The sequence below is a fragment of the Melanaphis sacchari genome, unplaced genomic scaffold (assembly GCF_002803265.2).
Source record: "Melanaphis sacchari strain LSU unplaced genomic scaffold, SCAv2.0 Contig32_pilon_pilon, whole genome shotgun sequence".
Taxonomy (NCBI): Eukaryota; Metazoa; Arthropoda; class Insecta; order Hemiptera; family Aphididae; genus Melanaphis; species Melanaphis sacchari.
Window position 1 is genome coordinate 1,927,353 of NW_020271199.1, and position 22,700 is coordinate 1,950,052.

The 22,700-nt window shown below is 25.2% G+C and overlaps 1 protein-coding gene across 2 annotated transcripts; it reads right to left on the reverse strand.

The window, feature by feature from the left end:
• Window positions 1-5,320: 5,320 nt before the first annotated feature.
• LOC112596528 (latrophilin Cirl) lies at window positions 5,321-19,866 on the reverse strand. Of its 2 annotated transcripts, none has more exons than XM_025342259.1 (17): window positions 18,690-19,866; window positions 11,285-11,376; window positions 11,003-11,195; window positions 10,829-10,935; window positions 10,462-10,755; window positions 9,815-10,013; window positions 9,577-9,727; window positions 9,129-9,456; window positions 8,705-9,065; window positions 7,836-8,055; window positions 7,611-7,776; window positions 7,191-7,396; window positions 7,013-7,113; window positions 6,760-6,928; window positions 6,498-6,695; window positions 6,177-6,407; window positions 5,321-6,107 (listed from the first exon to the last, which is right to left on the reverse strand). In XM_025342259.1, the coding sequence occupies exons 2-17, from the start codon at window positions 11,361-11,363 to the stop codon at window positions 5,526-5,528; spliced, it is 3,585 nt and encodes a 1,194-aa protein (XP_025198044.1). In that variant the 5' UTR covers window positions 11,364-11,376; window positions 18,690-19,866; the 3' UTR covers window positions 5,321-5,525. The 2 variants fall into 2 exon arrangements, with proteins under 2 accessions (XP_025198044.1, XP_025198042.1); XM_025342257.1 differs by having other exon boundaries at window positions 11,003-11,207.
• Between the last annotated feature and the right edge of the window lie 2,834 nt (window positions 19,867-22,700).

A 22,700-nucleotide genomic window follows, 5' to 3' on the forward strand; every position in this document is an offset into this window, starting at 1 on the left:
CTACAAGGTAATCCTCATTGCTTACTAGTTTAAGAAAAATCTTTTTATTAATTGGATAATATAAGTGTTACCATGCAAAATATTAATAATAATATTTATTATTAAAATATTTTTCCATCAAAAATTAGGTGATGTATTTAAAAATCAAATATATGATAAAAATATTCTCGGATACAAGTCTATAATTAATTTAACCTTATAAACATATATGGGTACCGTACCTCTACTACCTGCCACCTAATAATAAATATAAAACGAGTTCAAAATTATAAGTTTGGAATCAATAACCATTAAATTAACCGTTAAAATAATCATTAATTTACACAAATATGAAATATGTATAAATATTTTATTAAAAGTCTAACAAATACGAGTATTACTCAATAACGATAATTATTAAATTTTGCAATGTTGGAAAAAAAATCCAACATTCTCAATCATATAACTAAAAAATAAAAATATCGTTCTCAACTATATTATTTTCAATCGCTTTTTACCGCAAAATATTCTCATAAAATTATGGTGTTTTGTAGATAAGTACATGTTGTTTTGCGACAAAATAGATGTTTAATAATAATTAATAAAAAAATGTGAATGATCAAACATTTTTATCAAAGTTTTGATTTTAATTTGTATTACAAATTCGAATATACATTAGAATTGTTTTCTACTTGGATAATTTTATTGGACAGATGTTAAATAAGGTCTTCATTTTATGTTTTATAATTGTCCGGAGTCTCTCTAAAATCCGGTTCCTTGTATATTATACTCAAAGACATTTTTAAAATATTTAAGTTAATTTTAATGTAGGTATTACCAATTTATACCTCAAATCTACTCACATCATAATATGGTATCGATACTAATTAAAAAAATTAATACAATAATCTATGATATACACAAATAGGTAAAAGTACAGGCACTATTATAATAATTAATAGTAATATAATAAATGCGATATTTTTGGTGAAATTAATTCAACTTAGTACCTACCATATTAATAATAGAAAAAAAGTTTAAATAATTATTATAGTAGCACACAATATAAATAGTTTATCATTAAATATTAAAATGTACCTAGTAGTTAATAATAAAGGCTGTTACTGCTCAGAAATTATTTTTCATTCCAATACCTATCCAACTATTTTTCATTGAGTTCAAATTTAGACTATTATCCAATGACATGGCACACTCAACACTAATTAATAATTACTATAACACAGAACAACTTCAAGATTTTTTTTTAATTTATTACATTTAAAGAATATTTATATATTATCTAATTCTATCACCTAGTACCTACCTAATCGTTGATTTTTTTTTTATTGTTTCACCATTGATTAGAAAAAGTACTAAGAATTAATTTTTGATCTCCATAATTCAAATTATCAACAAGAGATACTTTACTATAACAAAAAGCATTAAAATTGAATATTGAAACATTTTGTCTACTCCAAACAAAAAAATAATTAACATAGTAAAATCAATAAATTCATCAAAATACTCGGAACTTAAAATGTTAACTTAACATTTTTATTTTAGAGCAGGTAGGTTATTTTGTTAAGTTAATTAGTTTGCACAACAGCACAACTAACATAACTACCTTTGTTTGTGACATTAAATCATTGATAACAATACACAAAGCTTTATGTGTAAATTATTGTTTCCAATAAAAGTAAAAAAATGAAAATAGACATTTTTGAATTACAACTCTTATAAGAAAAAAAAAATTTTGTCTGGACTAAAACAATTTTTAATTTGGTCCTGCATAAAAAATTCTGTAAGTTACTTCAAATAGTCAATAGTATAACAGATACTTATTTACACAAGATAATAACAATTAAAACACATGTTATATTGAATACTTTTTTTTATTAATATACGACTGATCAGAATCATATTCATGTATTTAAATCTGAAATATTAAGACACAAATAATACAAATAAAAAGAAACAAAAAGGAACCTTATATTCTATAACTGTATACATTTTTGATTTACATTATATACACATTACTGTATTGTTTGCGTAAAATAAAAAGAACGAGTATAAAAATGAGAGGACTGAATACAAAATTAATTGGATTTATTTTTAAAACTAATCATATAATTTATAGTACAATTTTTTACACGTTAATTATATTAATATAATACTAATGTATATGATCACAGCATACGTCAATCATGTATAATAATGACAAACCTATTGTAATAAGGATACCTATTATTTTATTCATTACTTCCAAAAGTTAACCTATATACAACTACATAAACCATTTAACCAACATGAGCTACAAAGTAATTGTTATAATGCACATATCTTATAGATGTAAGTGTAATACCACCCGCATAATTCATTAATTAAAACAACTATTTAATAGCTTGAAATTTTTTTGTTAAATTCAATGATTTTAATACCTAAATTACAACAATTTACCAATAACATTTTGGCCCTTTGTATAACTACTTCAATAATTACATTGTTGCAAACTATGAATTATAAAATTACCAAATTATACTGAATTTAATACAAGTATAAAAGTAGGTAAAAAATAAAATAAATAATAATAATTGATATACAAAAAAAAAAAATATATATATAAAAATTATAATATTTAAACAATTTTGAAAACGTCATTTTGCAAAAATGCATTTATTTAAACAAAATAGAAATCAAAATTATTTAAACATTACATAAAGTACTTTTGTTCTTAAGGACCAAATACTTATATTTCAAATGAAATTATAAATATGATAAATAACAAGCTATATTAAATTTAAAATACATTATTGGCCATGTCTTTACTTAGTATATAAAAATAATATAACTTATATGATTACATGATATCTAATCAATTACAGACTATAATATATTCTTAAAGTTAATCTTAAAGTAATGAAGTAGTGAGAGTTGGGAGTATGTTAATCATTTTTTAAAAAAATTTAACATGAATATAAGCATTTTAAAACTATAAAATATTAACAAATAATCATACGTCAGTTTTGATTTTAATAATTTTATCCATAAAGCGTATGCGTTTTATGCAATAAAAAAAAAATGTATATAAATAAATAACATAAATGATTTATTTTGATAACATTTAAGGCGTGAAAAATAAAATTCCATCAAATTTGTCTACTAAACAAATGCTAAAGGTAAAAATTTATTATTTGTATTAAGGCTTAAATCTTGGTAATATTAAATAAAGTTGTTGTCAACTTTCCTATAAATATTCATGAGTTGCGTTAATAACTCTACTATGAAATGGTTATAAATTAACATTTACATTATAAACAAAATGAAAGTAATTAGACATTGTAAGAACACAACAATTTGTAATTTAATTAAGTACACATTTAATTTAAATTTTTTATTATTTAGGGAAATAATAAAATTAAGCTAAAATTATGTCATCAGTACAAAATGTTTCCTAATAAAATTAAATAAGCGGAAAATATTCTCAATCTACAATTTTTATAACTTCAGAATTAAAAAAATATCATATATATAATTCATTGTAATACCAGGATGAACCTCTATTTTAAGCAAACTATTAAAAATGTCAAAATCTCATTATTGGACAAATAATACCAGATCACAATAAAACTAATAATTTGTTTTAATTATTATTACTATTATTATTTATTTTTATTGTAATACTTGAAAAATCTCAAGTTAACACGTAATTATCATTAAAATCCTTAAAAGGTTATAAATATATATTTTTAATTGTATTAAATACAATTAATTTAAACTACTAATGGAGGATCATATTTTAATAAGTAATGGACTATTAGATAGAAATTAAATTTATTTTTATCCTGAATTAATTAATTTGTTAATGTTATTATTGATTAAAATCTGTATAGTAACTGAATGATTTGTATTTACAATATTTTAAAAATGGAAATGTTCATACGGCTATTTGATGATAAAACATACAAACTGAAAAGCCAGTCTCAACTCTCAATCAGTCTCAATGAAAATATAGACAATAAAATATTAAAATTCACAATGCATCGGAGAAGAGTGAAACTATTTAGGAACGTTTAAATTAAATTATGAAATATATTTTTAAATAGTAGGTTAATTTAAATTGTAAGCTAAAAATGAAACATACGTTTTATTTTTTATCAGTATAAAAATAAAAATGATCAAGAATCTAAAAAAAATAATTTATTCCAAAATAAATATAATAGGTAAATAATGACTAAAGATAATATTTATAGGATGAAAGTAATTAAAAAATAAATTATTATAAGAGATTAAAGACATTTAAAGTAAACAATTAAAATTAGTTTTAACTTATTAACAGCATTGTGAAAATAGATTGAAATCCTCCAAAATAATTTATTGAACTCTTACTTCAAAAATTTAGTTTTCATTAGATAATTACCATACAACTATTTGAGTTTACTATTGTATTTAATATTTTCAGTAAATAAAAATTCAAAATTTATTAATAATAAATAATAATAATAATAATAATATTTTGATCATTGGAAATTAATGACTTGAAATTCATGTCCTCCAAATTATAAAATTAATACTAATTAATAAATAGCTTTATACCACTAAATTCAATGTTTTACTACGAATTAGTGTTCAATGCCTGGAACAATTTCAAATGTTCAATTATATATATGTATACAATAGAATATATACAGTTAATTTAATTTTCAGGAATATATAAATTTAGTGTATAAACTATATAAAAATGGTAATACATAGGAAAATAATATTGAAATTAATAGTTTACTTTTGAGAAAATAATCATACAAATTTATAAAAACCTAAATATTTATTATTTGTATTCAAATAATTAAAAATAATATTAAATTTGCATGTCATTGAAATATTTTCTTTAAAAAACTAAGATTAATTAATACTAATATATTGCGGGTTTTTTTTTATTGCATGTTTTTATATCAATTATGTTATTAAATAAGATCTATATTTATTGCTTTCGTTTTTAAGACTAGATGATTTACATCAGATTCTATTAATTTATTCATCTAATACTAACATAGATACCACAAATAATTTAAAAAATTAAAAATTTTACCGTGTTATTAGTTATTTTAAATCAAATATCGATTGGACATTTAAGGAATAGTTTAGATGCTAATTCATGTTGAAATATCATTATTTAAATTAATATATACTTATAAAAAAAAAAAAAATTGTTTTCTTTTAAGACAAAAATTTAAATGGACCTATTGACAATTGTTCATATTAATTTATATTATAGTCTGAAATAAAAATGTTAAATTTGTATTAATTATGAGCATTTCATCTCATTTTTTATCTTAAGTTTGAATAATAAAAATTGTTCAACTAGAGAAGAAATAACCATCAAACCAAAGTTTTGTCTATCAACATTATTATTTAATTAAATTTTAAGTTAAATATATTCATATTTATTTTTAATGCAACTTTAAGGGAGTCATGTTTAAGGTTTAGCAGTAGAAAAGTTAATTTACACATAACAAAAATCTTTAATAGGTACCCTCTAATATAGGCCATCAACATTCGTACGAATAATGTTGAATAGTCTGAGAGTTAAACACATCATTTTGCTCAGGTTGCAAATGACACACAACGGTTTGCCCATCAAGTACAGCAATTGTTCTGGCTGTTTGTTCTTTAAGCTGTTGCCTGAATGCTGCATTGAGAGCTGTATGGAAATTGTGAGTTTCTGGATTTTGTGTGGGAGCCATAATAAGTGGCCTATGATCTCCATAGCTCTTTGATGATTGACGACTCATATCACTGTTACGTCGACCATCTTCGTCGCTCAAGTCAGACACAAGAGCGGCTTGTTCTCGCTCTCGTTCACGTTCTCGTTCTATTTCTTCATACACTGGATCATCTAATCCAGCTGACGCAGATATACCACCCATAATTTCAGAGTATGTGTGATTCCATGGACTAGTAGCTCGTACGCCACTAACTCCAATGTATTTTTTTGATGAACAATTGTTATCAACAAAACCATCACCAATAGTATTACATCGAAGAGGGCATATGTTAGGTGCTCCACGATTATTATGTACATAAGTAGGTTTGTTTAAAGTGAAACAGTTATCTTGGATGTTTGGTTTGCTCTAAACAAAAAAATAATGCTCATAAATATAATACTTAAAAAGTTTTAACAATAATTTGTTTTTAAGTACCAGAGATGACTGTTTATGAAGAGTACCACTAGAAAATACAGCAGAATTTTTAGGCAATTTGGTACGTGAATAACTTTTTTGGCAAGAACGGGAGTAGGGTAACGTTGCACCACATATTCCAGATTTTGAGTCTTCATTACAAATTGTATTATCTAAATTTGGCAGGTCCATTTCATTTTGGATATCAACTACTTTAGTCACAGCATGTCGCTCATGAGGTTGATGGAATGTCTATAAATTAAAAACCCAAAGAAAATATTTTTAAGTAAACATTATATAGGCATTATAATACAAATATAAGTATATGTTAAATAAACCTACATTCATTCTATGAGATGACAAAGATCTTGGTGTTGAAGACTCTGCTATACTACCTTGACTATTTTGACCAACCGACGTACCATACAAACTAGTCCTTTGATTCTTATAATTAAGATTCAATTCCGGTGTAGAATTTATTAAGCAGCATTGCCATGGTAAAAATGAAATTATTGTTAATTCAGAAAAAACTTTATACACCTATAAAAAAATAATATGAATTAAAATTATAATTGTTTTTTCAGCTTAAATTCATACAACTTACTGAATTATTTTTGATACAGTAAAGTATTATTATTAATAATCCTTGTGAACAATTTACTGCTGAAAATATATACAACATAAATGTTGAATACGATGCTATATATAAAAATGCTAATGTCCACGTTGATGTTATAAAAACAAATAATAAAATAGCACTTTTCAACCACATCCTATAAAAAAATTTAAAAAAAAATAAATAATATGATAAATAAATAATTATTAATTTTGTCATTGACATATTATATATAACTTACTTCAGAGATGTTATTTTAACATTTTCTTTGCATTTGACTGACATCATTGAAGAATTACTTTTAATAATATATAATGACAGACATAGAAAGACTAGATTTACCTATACAAAAAATAACAATAACATAAATATTATTCAAACAATTTTTTAGTGAAAATATAAAAATGTTCATGACTTACTGAAACTACAAACATTATACTATAAATAATAATAGTATTTGCTTGAAGGCAGAAAGAATTATTTGTGTTATAGATATAAGTGTTGTCCATATAACAAGCTATAATAACAACTGTCAATGGAACTCCATAACCAACTAAATAATATAAACGCATTTGCAATTTTTCAGAGTCAAATGCTTCAATTAATGTAGCATATAAATGGAAACCTAAGAGTATACAAATAATAATAAAATTACAATAAAATAATCTTATAAAACAGAAAGCATTTAAGTTTTCATTAGAATAATTGAAACAATATTAATAAAAGAATTTGATTAATTGACAAGTAATATATAAACAATTTAATTTATTTGTTTTATAATACTTCAAATATCAAATCATTTAAACAAATCTTAAATTTAGAACACAGTTATGACATACCTTCAATTAGTGTCCACGTAAATGAACACAGTAACAAAATATGTAAAATTGCTGCCATAATTGTACAAATAAATACAATATTTTCTTGTGTGATTCCAAACATAAAAAAACATTCAACCAAGAAAAGGCAAAAAAATATATTTTTTAAAATTACTGTTCGATTCGACTGTAAAAAAAATTATTTGTATTATTAACATATATATTTAAAAGAATAGATTAATTTACTTTAACAGTTAGTTGTAGAGTAATTGCTGCCAAAAGGAAACAAATTCCAGAAAATATGCAACTTATGTACATGACCATATTATTTGATGCAATGCTTAAAGGTTCACTGCCAGAATTTTTAAGGTCCATCAATATAGCAAAATTTGTCAGATGATTACATTTGCATAATGTATGAGTTTGATTTGAATATATTACAGAACATCCTTCTTCTGACCACCCGCTATAAAAAAAATTTAATATATTTCAAACTATAACATAAACAAAAAAAAAGTACAAATAATACTAAAAAAAAAAAACATATTATAGTTATTTTTTATTTTTTTACAGGTTCTGCCTAGTATAACCACTCTTTAATAAATTTTAACATTTATATCTTTTGTACAATCTGTTTAATTTTAGTAAAACCGAAGACTTATTGACACAATATTATTGCAATCATTTTCCAATCATAAATTTATATTAAAGTTTATTTAAAAAGAGCCAATGGAGCATTAAATCGAACAATCCTTTTCATAACAACTTTTAGGATATGTTTATTATAAGGTAAAAATTAATACATTTTAAGTATAAATTAATTAATTTATCAATTCATTAATAATCTGAATAATTTTTAGAATAATTATAATAAAGTCATTTTTTAACAGGATCAAATAGAAAAACTTAAATAAAATTATAAAAAACTTTCTTTTGGCATTCATACATTAAATTCACAATCTGTACTTGTAATATATAATTTCTTTGCTCTAACTATTATAGCAAATACATAATTATACAAGTAACATGATTCAAACCAAAAATATAATTAATAATATTTTTTCTATATTTTTTTATAACTAAATAACATTAATTCAAAAAATCATTTGACTCACTTTTCTGTATAGTCCCAAAATACACAAGTAGGATTACTAACATTGTCTATCTGAAGATGTTGAAAACATAATTTTACTGGTTGATGTAATTGAATATGTTTTCCTTTACCAAGGGATGCTGATATAATTTTACTATTAATTATTCGAACACCATTGGCTGATTGAGGCTGTAAAATATTTTCTAGACTATCAAATGCTATGTAAACGAGCCTTATGAATCCTGCTTCACTATTCTCAAGTAATGCTGTTCTATGCAATTGTAACCATGTATTATTCATGAAAAATCCAGTATTAGATGAATATGAATGTGGAAATACTTCGGTATCAACATTTTGTGTAGCAATAACTCTTACACTCAACACTAAAAAATAAATATTTTAATATATTTATAATAATTGATGAAAAAACGTTATTAGTAACTTACGGATATTTTGAACACTATGAGTGATTGTTTTTTCTTTCATCATTATATCAGCAAGAAGAAATGAATTCTCTTCTAGACCAATCAATAAACTTGTTGCTACACGCATTTGTTCACTAAACGTCAAATCTTTCCATGAAGGATATTGAGAAACATTAAGCAAATTGCTACCAATCCGCACCACACATTGTAATAAATCAGTAACCATAGCCTCCTGTTGTTGCTTATCAGGAAAAGTAACCATATCTTTTTCCATTTTTTGAGCAACATCTCGTAACATTTTTGTTGTTGTCATCATATCACCTCCATATAATGGTTTACTATCAGTTACCTAGATTAAAATTAAAAATTAAAAAATTAAATTCATTCAAACATTAATTATTAAAATTATTTATTTAAAATTTCTTGATTTAGATGGAAAAAAATGATTAAATGATTATAGTAAATATACCTGAGATAGATCATTTGCAATACTAATAATAGAATCTCCTTGATGAAGTCTGCCTTCTAAACTTGATAGCCACACTGAACGACACTCTGAAAGATCTGGTGTAGGTGGTGATCTAAAAGTGACTCCTTTAATATAAGTCTGGCACCTCCATCTATGAAATACAAATTAATAAAAATTATTTTAAATTCAAATACTAATATAATATACAACAGTATAATGTTATAGTCATGAGGTTTACCTAGCAAGACCAGCAGCACCACCAGGACATGGTTGAACAGCTTCTTCTCCTGTTTTAGTCCAATTCCAAAATAAACTTCTTGACGTTTCGGGAGGACATGAGAATGATAATCTATCATCCATTCCTTCAACATCAATTATGCTTAACTGTGGTGGTAAATCACTAGTAGGTACAATCCATTCTGTTGTTATTGCGCCTGCTATGATAAAAAATATTAACAGATAAATAAAATAATTTATAAGAATTCACAACCAGATATTAAGTGTAATTTAAATAGTAAACAATAATAAGTTATATAAAAAATATAGATAAATTAGAAACATAATCTATCATATTTTTTTTATTATGCTTAATAAAAATATATTTTTTTATTAGATCACAATTTATAACAAAAAATATTGAAATATTTCAACCATGAAAAATGTTTACTTTTTATTTTATTTATAAGATAGTTTTAAGTTAATCATAATATAGCAATGCTATTTTATTAATTAGTAGTCTATAAAAAAAACTTGATGTTTCTGTAGCAAAGCTTTAAATTTAAAAATATATCAAGTACCATATCAATTTATAAATATTGTCTATATTTTAAATACTTTATTTAATTATTGATAATGTTAATAATAAATAAATAAAGTAACATTTACTTGATTGTAAGTGTTGTTCATTATCAGTCTTGGAATTATTTTCTTTATAATTATTAACTACAATAGAAACTTCTGGTGTAGCAGCTGTACTTGTACTTGTGGTAGTCACAGAAACTGATACAGGCTCTTCTTCTACACTAGACCCAACAATATCATCTAATTGGGGTGATGACAAAATTGGTGGGATTGGTGTAGCAGGTTTCAGAGTCAATAATTTATCTGCATTCCAAACACTGGGTTGAGATGTTATTAACCAAGGAGGATTTGGTCTCAGTGTTGTAGTTGATAATGATGCTAAAATTTAATAAATATTACAGTGAAAATAAAACAATTAAAACAAAAATCAAATTTCTAAATATTGAATTACCAGGAACACAATGATATTGTGCCTCGAGATACTTCATAGTACCGGGACATGGATCAGAAAATAAACTTGTGTTTGCTTGTATGCTGCAATTCCTTTTTTCATTACATCTAAAATAAAATAGCAAATTAATATCAAAAGTTTAATAAGAATATAAATATTTATTATATTAATTACCTGGCTTGCAGTAATGGTAAAGTATTTGTGGACATGCAATTAACACTCCAGTCTGTATTACCGTGATCATTGCAAACAGTAATAGAATATCTACCATATATAGCTCTATCCAAATGAATGATTTCACCATCTTTACATTCCAATTTAAGAAGTTTTCCTTCACAGGCGTAAACAGTATCATAACGAGAAGTATCTATAAATTGAACTAAATTATTGAAATGAAAATATTTGAACTTAAATCTCATGGTTATAAAATATTAGTTGAATTTTTATAAATAATACCTTTAGCTAGGGTGACAGGAAATAAAACAGTCAACAAGAAGAATACAAGTTTTACATTTGCACTGCTCAATCTTGCCATCTCCTTTTTGACACTAAAAATAAAAAAACTCATTATATAAAGTGTTATTAATAATTTAGTAAATATTTTTACTATAATTAAATTATTTTAAATAAGAGTCAATAGGTTATCATCGATATAATTAATATAAAAAAATAAAAATATTATTGAATTAAATTGGCTTCCATTTTTAAAAATGCGCTAATATTTCAAATTAAGTACTATAATACATAAATTCTCAATAAAATATTTTTTGAAATATCCATATAACTGTATACAATTAATTTGATATTTGAATCAACTTTTTCATCAAGAGCCTAATTAATTAAACTACTGCTTATTTTTTCCTTTCTTATATTACACTTCTACATTTAACATTCATTAACCAAAAAATATTTCCTCACCTTGACATTATTATAAATGCCTATGCCTATCATATCAGTTTATTGCCTTAAGCATTTTAATTTAATAAGTATGTCTAATGTGATCAGTATTAATTGATTTATAACAGATAAGTAATATGATTTTTTAGTAATGATTAAAATTTAAAAACTAAGTTATAAAAGGTGATTATTTTATCATCAAACACTCATTACTTCAACATTTATTAACATTTTTTAAAATATATTTTTTGCATAATTTATAGTTATAAATTGTTTTTATATTTGTTTAAGATTTTGACTTCTTAAATGGCATTGTGCATTTTTTAATTTCATATTTTGAAGCTGTATTATTATTATTTATTTTTTTAATTTTGTTAATTTAGATTAAAAACTATGCACGAAAAATATTAATAAATTTTGAAATATTGAGCGTTAAAAATAAAAATAAATAATCAGTACCTATGTTAAATTAAATCATAAATTTATTAATTTGCATGCATTGCTTTTATTTTTAAATTATAAATAGTTCATTATTTAAGCAACTACTAACATTTATTTAAATTATTTGTAAAATAATAACAATTATTATTACAAATGTATAATTTAATTTAATACATAACATATATAATAAAAAATTAATATTAATCATATCAATAAAAATAATTAGTTTTCTATTATAAATCAATCAGATTTTAAAGTCATGATTTGTATATCCTAGGTTGTACACAAAATATTTTTAATACAACCTTGATTAAAAATATAATTTTAGTATACAAGATCAGTATATTTCTAATGAATACTAATTTTACATAGTAATATAATACATAGTGACTACAAACTACATAGGTATTTGCTTAATTTCACTATAAGTATAAATAATTACATGATAATATCAGTGTACTATATTTTATTATATTTCTAATTTTAAAGCAAAAACCGTTTTAACTCATTGACAACTATTATTGTACATGCACAAATGCCATTAACATTTTTCTTTCATGTTTAAGCTTTCTTCTTATTTAAAAGTTACAGTACATGCAAAATCTCCAACCAAAAAAATGTTTAAATTAGTTCAGTAACCAAAAAGTTAAGTAAACAACCTACTATAAATATAAAACAGAAATTTTTATTCTGTAAATATAGCTATATCCAATCAAGTTTGTTTAAAATAAAATTATCGAAAAAATTATGATAAAAAATTAGATCAGCAGTTCTTTATTAGTTTTATCAATAGATTATGTTCACCTAATTTAAGATTAACAACAGAATAAGAAAGGCAAACAAATTTTCATATTTTGACAATAAATGGTTTTTTAGCATTCACTTAATTGATGTAAAACCTATAATTAAATATATATTTGTGTTTTTAGTTTATAATTATAATCAACAAATGATTTATTAACTGTGCTTAGTACCTTAATCAAACTGTGTTTTTATTCTATTCTAAGGTATCAAAATAGAAAATCCTTTGCTCATTGACATGATTTAATCACAGATACGTTTAAATTCCCAGATCAAGTTGGATAAAAATAATATCTTCTAAATAGCAAACCCTTTTTATAAAATGAACAACTAAACTATTCACATTTTGAAAGCATTAAATAAAATAAAATAATTTTTGATTTACAATATAAAATAAAATTACCTATCATAGCTATGTCAATAACTATATCAGATCACTCACAACAAAACAGTAAGTAACTAATATCATGAATTTAAAAAAAAAGATCTTATAATAATTATTGCTTAGGCTTAATTACTTCTAAAAGAATTTTAAATCAATTACATTTATATCTATTTTATAGTCATAATTTATTGAATCAAATAAATAAAAAATGTCATTTAAATAGATAATGATGAACAATTTAATTTAATTTAAAACTTAAGTATTACCCATTATCACATCTTACCAAATATTAACTAAAATGCTAATGATTACATTTTAATAGATGAAAATGTTCTAAATTTGTTAGACAATAATCATCTGGCTTCACTCACCTAAACACAATGTAATAAACACCTATTAAATTTAAGAACTCATAAATAAAATAAAATACCATATATTTTAATTTTGTATGAGAGAGTATTAAGTGTTAACAAAAGAATAAAAGCATTATTGAACCCTAAAAAACATGATTACTTAGTACCAATTAAAAGTATAAACAATTATTAATTACTATAAGTTTTATTTTTTTAAATTTTATTTTTATTTAGATCAAATATTCAAATCAATGCATGTACCTTTAATTTCCAAAATAATATAAAATAGAATAACTCTTGTAAATAGTACTTATTTCAAAAACCATAACCAAAAAATATATTGGTTAAAGAAATACATTGAATTTTAATTTATACTTATTAATTCAATAATGATGTAAGTATAAAGACATACCTATTAGTATGAATTAAATTAATATTGTTTAATTTTAATAATTTATCACTGAATTCTATAAGTACTTTATTACACTTATCTGAATTTAATTTAAAAACTATCATTTGAAATAAACTGTTAAAATAGAAAAGATTTAGCCAACTGTTACCTAGAAATGATGGGCTAATAACAATAGTTATCAACTTTTATATTTATATACTCGTATAATAAAATTATATTACAACATATACTAGATTAATGGTAAATAACTGCTAGCATAATAGCTTTTTTTATAATATTTTTTTCTAAATAGCTAGTTCTATGAACATATATTATGATTACTGTGCATAATAATGCTTGAAACAGCTTATGCGATTTATGAGTTACAATGATACATTATTGTATACAAAACTAAATCAGTATGTATTCATTGTTAAATAAGATAACTATATAGATATCTACACAAGCAGTTTTCATTTTTTTTACACAACTACGCAATACAAATTTAAATGTTAAATTATTTATTTATTTATTCTTTTGTAACAATATCATACTCATAGAATTTATTTGACCTATTTATGCTTTTTAGTAACATCTTTTTAAAAATGTAATCAGTACTATCAACAAAATCACCTTAAAACGATACACATGACTTTTTAAAATTTTATATTTTAAATATTATGCATATCACTGGATATTTTAAAAATACATATGAAAAATTTATGCTTTATGGAATATTTCAATGAAAATAGTATAAAAATCTAGATAGATAATATATCACAATAATTATGCAGCCAATTTCAATTTTATAAAATCAGAAATTCTGTCATTAACGCTAATATTTTAAAGCTGTATTGAAAATTAAAATTAAGTGAAACAAAAAATTAGCTTACCTAAATTTATAAGATATTACAATTTTTAATTAAAAAAAACTTAGCAGAGAAAAAATTTGATAACTATTTATGATACTTAAATCCTTATATTTTCAAAATATTTATTCAAATAATTTCCTCTTTCATTAATATAACCTTGTAAACTACATATCTAAAACTATAGTAAGCTGGTCACAGACTTTTCTGAGTAATTTATGGGAAATATAATTTATTCAAGAAAAATGTACTTAAGTAATTTTAGAGAAAATAAAAAATAAAATTATCCTTATTTATTTTTAGGTAGATAAATACTAAATAGTAACTTTAAATTTAATTTTAAATTATGTTTCTTCTAATCAAATCAGCCAATTATTATAGCTTATATTAGAACATATGATATTAATGAAAAATGAATATTATATATTATGAATTGATAAAATAATCATAGTACTTGTCTAGACATTTTCCATAAATACATTTTTAATGTATACCTCTTGGCTATTTTAATAGACCATATACATATCCATCATTATAACATTAGTAAACCTCAATTTATTATATAATTAAAGTAATAACTACGTACTATTATATTCAGACTTCATACTATAACAATATGCTTATTATTCTTATTTGATTCTCAAATAGAAATAAATAAATTCTGAAATATAATAATAAAAGAAAGTAGTACATACCTATATATACATGTTTAAAAGTGAACATATTTTCTAGAAATATTTTTTATATTAAAAAAGTTCACTTACCTATAAATAAAAAAAATTAAATAGTCAAACTATGTAAAATCCTTAACTGACTAAGATACCTATTTAAATATTTGGTTAATAAAAATTCTAAATAAAATATTTTTATTTTAACTAACATAAAATTTATTTTATACTTTGTTATAATAAATTTATTCTAAAAAATAATCAACTGTTTTTAATTCCATTACAAAATCATATTTAATAGATTTTGCTGTCTTAATTAAAGCAGTTAATAGGTAGGTACTACTTATTGCATATTTAAAAGTAATAAATAATTACATATTTTTAATAATTAAAATATAAATGCAAAGTGTATTAAATATAATTATTTTAAATTAGTATTCAAGAAATTTTTTATTTATACCACAAAACAATACCATATCCAGTTAATAATAACATTTTAAAAGGTTATATTAACTTAACCATTATAAGAAGGATATGACACCTCTTGAAGTTAAAAATATGTAAATTTTCAGTCATAGCTCATGTATACTATGTATATACTATATGCCTTATATCTTATATTGTCTATGTAATTATTATATAATAAAAATAATAGCAAAAAGATTTTTTGAAATTGTATTGCTCTTAAGGGAGTCAGAAATTGTTCTCGTATAAAATAACAATAATGCAATTTTACCAAACCCAATAAATACTTGAATAAATACTAATTACATTTTTAAGTATAAAAACATACCTAAATAAATTTAATAAAATCTTTGAAAAGTAAATATACAGTAAAAAAATAAAAAACAATGCAGTTATTCAAATAACATCTTCATAATTATTATACTGTACAGTAAAAATATTTGAATGTAATTTATGAAATTACTAATTATAATGCATCTTATCACAGACATGTTTCTGCTGTACTTATTCAATAATAAAATATTTAATTGAAGTAATCTACCTTTAAGCCACTTATAACTTTAAACTTGATAACAAACAAAAAATAATGTTCAAAAATATAATAAAACATATACCAATATACATGTATATTATATATTATAAAAGGTTATCTTATTTATGAATTTTAATAAATGTTTAGTAATATCCTAAAATATCTTAGTATCATTTACATATTCTTAAATTCTTATATGAATATTATACCTAAATTTGTGAATATTATAATTACAAGAAATTGGATTATATAACATCAAACTGACTGAGTACCTAGTTTGATAAGTGATTACATTAAATGATGACTTGTACAAAAGTTACACCAAAAACTTAGCAATTTGGTTAGGACTTATGACTTTATATATATATATTACTGAAATAAAATGTTAACTAATGATACAATAAACAATTTTTACTGCATTTAATTTTATATTATATTCAATTAAAATACATAATTTAAACACACATTTTTTTTAAAGATTAGATGTATTATTACTAAATAAGTAAATTCATTTCATACCTAAATAACAATCAACTCTTTAAATACTTTACTAAGATATCTACAAAAATCTTTGTAAATTAATAAAAATCTTCAGAAATCCTATCTACATCATTTCAGTACTTGTTTGTTGTTATTGTTCTGCCACTAGGTGATTTTTTTATTATGCATTGATATTTTTTATATATCATTATAAAACTATCAAATAATGATTAATTATAATAAAAATAGATTGTTTACAATTAATAGTAGCACAGTTAATGATCAATATTTAATAATTATACATATAAAAATAAGGCAGTTTTTTAAAGATCTTTAAATGTCACATATTTTATTTGTTTAAACAGTAACTTTTTATGTTAAAATTGAATACTGGTATAAGATATTTCTAGAAATAACTCATTAAAATATATTTTGTAATATAAGAACAATTCTATAGAATGAAATCAATAAGAAAATCAATATATAAAATGATAATCTATTTCAAATATTTTATTTTTATACATTTTGGTTCAATTTTTTTCCCCATTATTATTTTCAAATGATTTCATAATTATTATTTTACTTTTTACAAATATGCTAATGTTCCTTGACACATTTTGATATTTTGAACCAATTAACTGACTTTACACTATAATTATAAGTTTATTTCTTAGTTACTTAAAATAATGAAGAGTTATCTTTTATTGATTTTTAAAAATTTAGGAGTCCCAAAAGATTTTATACCAATAGCTTTTAAAATCCTAATTATACCACAGCCTACACAATTTAATTAATTATGTTATAAAAGTTATTAAATACTAAAATGCATTAGTCAATAGCACATTTTAAGCATTTTATTTACATAATACATATTATATTACCTATAAATATTTTATAGTAGATACTCATTTACTACTCAATACTAATAATTAAGCATTTCTTTGAGTACTTGAGTTATCTACATTAAATAAGGTATCAAAAATAAGCTTTTAAAGTAAGGAGTTTACTAGTTTATAACTTAAATAATAAATAAAATATGTGGCCAGATTAGAGTCAATCACATGTATTAAAAATATTTAAAAATATTACTATAATAATAATGAAACTTAAACAATATACATTTTACTTAAATAATGCTTAATTTAAAATATTTTTTTTTTTTTACATTAATTGTATTTACCTACCTGGAATTGTCGATCTATATTCTATATAAATTATTCATATACCTAACATGTACATTTATTATTAAATTACCTACTTTATGAGTTATAAAGCTTATTTAGTAAAATCGATAATACCCAAATGAAGTTTAAACTGATATTTAATATTTAATAATATCTTTACAAATACAAAAACATGGATTACTCATTCAAATAATCCACATTTTAGGATTTTAATAAGTATTTATGTAAAGATTGTATACCAATTGCCCGTTTTAACTACAGGACATGTTGTACTGGATATAATATCAGTCATCTTTTTAAACTAACGTTTGCACATTAGATTTGTTATCGATGATTACCTAATGCTCAAGAGAGTGTTAACGGTAGTCCATAGATTAACGCAAAAGACCATTTACCTTTTATGTTCGCTATAACAATATATGTTGCAAGTCCATGTTCGTTTGCGTTTGACTAGTGGCGTGTCCAACAGCGTATACGTGTTTGTCTGTGGGACCGTCGCTCGGGACGTGTGCTAATCAACGGACAGCCAGAAATCGGCACATTGTCCAAATGACGAATGACGACTCTGTACAACGGCGGGTTCACCAACAAACATCTGCGTGACGGTCATACGCTTCCGGGCAACTGTCACTGCTGGGCGAACAATGAAAATCTCCGTTTCCAGTACGACGTTCGCGCAACAGCCGTAGTGATGTCGGCATTAGACATTAGATACCGGCCCGAAGACGAGACCGGGACGGTGACACGATCTCACGACCCCTAGAACGCACACGGGTAGACGGTCGGGGGGTGACCACTCTACATGCAGACAGATAGTACGACAATAATAAATCGAATGTCGTGGTACGAGAGTTGGCGGCGGTGGCGACGACGAGCCGCTCGGCGAGTACCTGGTGCAATCGAGACGGCGTCACTGGCGGCGTGCACGGCACACGAAAACTATGCGCTAATGCCCCCGTCGACACAACAACGAGCGTACGGCAAGACGGATTATTATTATCACGAATATTATTGCGGACGGCGATCACTGTGCAGCGTTGGTTCGGAAGTCGAGTCCGTGCTGTCGACGACTCTGAATGACTGGTCGTCGTCGTCGTCGTTGTTGTTGTTTTTGTTGGCGACGGTGTGTCGTTATCGTTGTCGTCGATAATTACGGTGTAAACGCGGCGGCGGCGGCGACGATATCATTTATTAAAACGAAACGCGTCGAGAACGTACGCACATTACCCGGCTACACCCGACGTACGACGCACCAATGATGATCGACGCGACAACGAGACAACAATATCATTATTTTTCCTCGTAATCGGGGCTACCGCACGAACAATATAACATAATAGTAATAATAATAATAGTAATAATAATAATAACAATAAGATAGCAGTGCTGCTACGACGGTCCAACCATTCTGACGTCGGCCCGTGGTGCTTGTGCATGCGCGTGCGCGCGCGCGCGAGTCTTGTACGTGTGAGTGGTTTTTACCGTGTTAAACGTGTACGCTATATATATACGAATATATAATGTATATAACACGCGTGTACGGTCACGGTGCGTGTGTGTGTGTGCGTGCGAGTGTGTGTGTGTGTGTGTGTGTGTGTGTGTGTGTGTATGCGTGTGCGTGCGCGTGTGCGTGTGTGTGTCGTGCGCGCCGACCGTAGTTGTATACTACTGTGGTGTGCTGTAGATAGTAGTAGTAATAGTAGTAGAAGTAGAGGTAATAGTAGTAGGAGTAATAGTAGGAGTAGGAGTAGTAGTAGTAGTAGTAGTAGTAATAGTAATAGTAATAGTAATAGTAGTATGGAGTTCAGTTCGCGGTCGAACGCGGAGAGGTATGGAAAAAAAAATTCTTAGGAAGAGAAAACGAAATGGGGGAAATGAGAATGAAAAAAAAAACGAAGAACGGGTACCGGCAACAGCGATTGACGACGAAACGTCCGAAAACGCAAACCGCCGACACTAGGTACACGGCTACTTTTCTGCCGCTCCGTACCGCGGACCGCTATTGTCGCGGCGGTGCGCTCTCCCCACTCTATCCGCCCGACGACGAGCTAACGGATCAACGTCGCTACCGCCACGCCGCGCTACGCGCCGCATACCAGTGGTGACCAAATTGCGGGCATTTCGTAGGAATTCACACGCGCGCGCGCGTGCGCCCGATAAACGATCGGAATAATAATTATTGTTGTTATTAATGATCTGTAATCGAGATAGCGGAGAGAGACCGTTCTCAAATCGTATTTACTAAAACGTTGTCGTTGTGCACCGTGTCACTACACGATTTGTCAGTATGACCTTCGGGCACTGCGCAGGGACACCGACGGTGGATTATTTTTCGGACGAGCTCCCGGTGTCTGGAGTCTGGGCACCCCTGACGAACGTCGTGGCGTCGACGGTCTTGTTCAGTGGTCGGGTGGTGTCGACGGTGCGGCGGCGACGGTTTTCGGTGCCCGACGGCGGTGCGTCGCAACTCGCGGACGCACCGTGTAATACACCTGTGCGCCGCCCGAGGAATTACGGAATTTACCTTTTGACGGACGACGCCGAACGATTCGTCGTCGTCGTCGCTTCCCTTCTCGGCCGCCGCGTTAGATACCCGTCGACGACGTCGAGTGTAACGGCAGCGATCACTACGAGTTAAAATAATGATCATTTATTATTATTATTATTATTATTATTATTACTGTCGCGGTTGGCGCAACGACGATGTCACGCGATAAAAACGTCTAGTAACAAAACACGAATAGGTATATCATAAAACGTGCATTTTTCGCATTTTTATCATCGAAATATACAAAAATTTTAATTTGATTCGTAATAAAAACACTACTGTTCATCTTGTCATGACTCATGAGATTATGATTTGTAGACATTACTGACAAAAACAATAATAAGAAATTGTAAAAAAACATACTGTCGCATAGACTTTAATCACGAAGAATTATAAGAAAGTACTTATTAGTTATTTTTCCTACATAAAATATTAAATTTAAAAATATTCCACTCGTTTAAAAATTAAAACATTGTAAAAATCAATGACAGGACAAAAATTAATAACAGATAAATTCAGATTATAACGGTGAGAATGGGAGATCGATGTCTCAACCGGTGTTGAAATATCTCTAGAATCTAGATTACTGTCTCTGTATCTTAGATTCTTAGACACTAAAATATCTTCGATACCTTTTTAGATACAATTTCATTCTACATTACAAAATTATTTCATTGAGCGCTTTATACTCAATGAAAACTCAACCGAATTAAACCATGTATCAGTGAGTTCTGAAAATGATTTTTTTTTTTAAATATATAAGTTCAGAAACTAATGATGTCAATACTTTAAATATTTACTCAGGTCTTATAAATATAGACTATTTAAGATGTTTTCAAGAAAATCTTCGAATTATATGAAGTATTCATAAAATATAATTCGATTATTTCTTCAAGCGCAGCAATTGATCCACTTTTTAGTATTGGTAAACAAGTATTAACCCTAAAAATAAATTAACTTGATGACGAATGCTTCGAAATTATACTTAATTTAAAAATTAACACTTAAATCTAAATATTTTGTTGTTTTTTTTTTATTATTATTAATTATGATTTATTGGCTATTGATTTATTAATTATTGACAGGTGTTCAAGTGGATAATACATTAAAATACTCATTAACTATAATTATTTCTTATTAAACATAATACATTAATTTTTTTCTAAAACTATGATAAAATGTATAATTGTTATTATTTAATTATTATTTTTAATTAACAATGATTGTATCGTACGTATATTTGAAATTATATTCAAAGTCTGAGTGTCTGACATAAAAATTATTGTACCTACCTATTTTAAATTATATATTGTTTATTTTACTTAAATATATAAAATCTTAACAAAGAAAATAGTTGGTATTTTAATATATCTCAAAGTTAAGATAATAAGATACTTATATTTGTATTTGTATACTATTATACTAATTAAAAGTATCTTATTACAACAACTAAACACTGATATTAGCTAGAATAATATATAAGTTTGGTATGCTAAATTATAATGCCATGAATACATGGCATTTCAAATTTTACAGCAACCTACACAGGTCCAAAATACTTAGAATTTACAAATTACAATTATTTTCAATTTCAATGTTTAGTACATGGTTTCATATTATTCTCAAGTTTTAGGTACGTTCACAGCTGAACACTGAAAGTTTTTTTAAATTCGACGTAAGTCTATTTATTCATGATAAATTTATATTTATTTATTTATTTATTTATTTATTTACATTATTATTATATAATATCATTATTGTCCGTTTCTAAGACTAAAACAGCTCATATTGATGTAACGTCTTCTTATATGGAAAGTATGTTTTGAAAAACCAAAAAAGGTAATAATATTGCAACAAA

What these genes read in the sequence shown, in the direction of transcription:
- LOC112596528 (XM_025342257.1), bottom strand. Translation starts at nt 11,363, where the DNA reads ATGGCAAGATTGAGCAGTGCAAATGTAAAACTTGTATTCTTCTTGTTG. An exon ending in TCCTGTCACCCTAGCTAAAG is followed by an intron (nt 11,208 to 11,284) that starts GTATTATTTATA and finishes TCAATAATTTAG; the next exon opens with TTCAATTTATAGATACTTCT. An exon ending in TTTTGGGACTATACAGAAAA is followed by an intron (nt 8,056 to 8,704) that starts GTGAGTCAAATG and finishes TTTTTTTTATAG; the next exon opens with CGGGTGGTCAGAAGAAGGAT.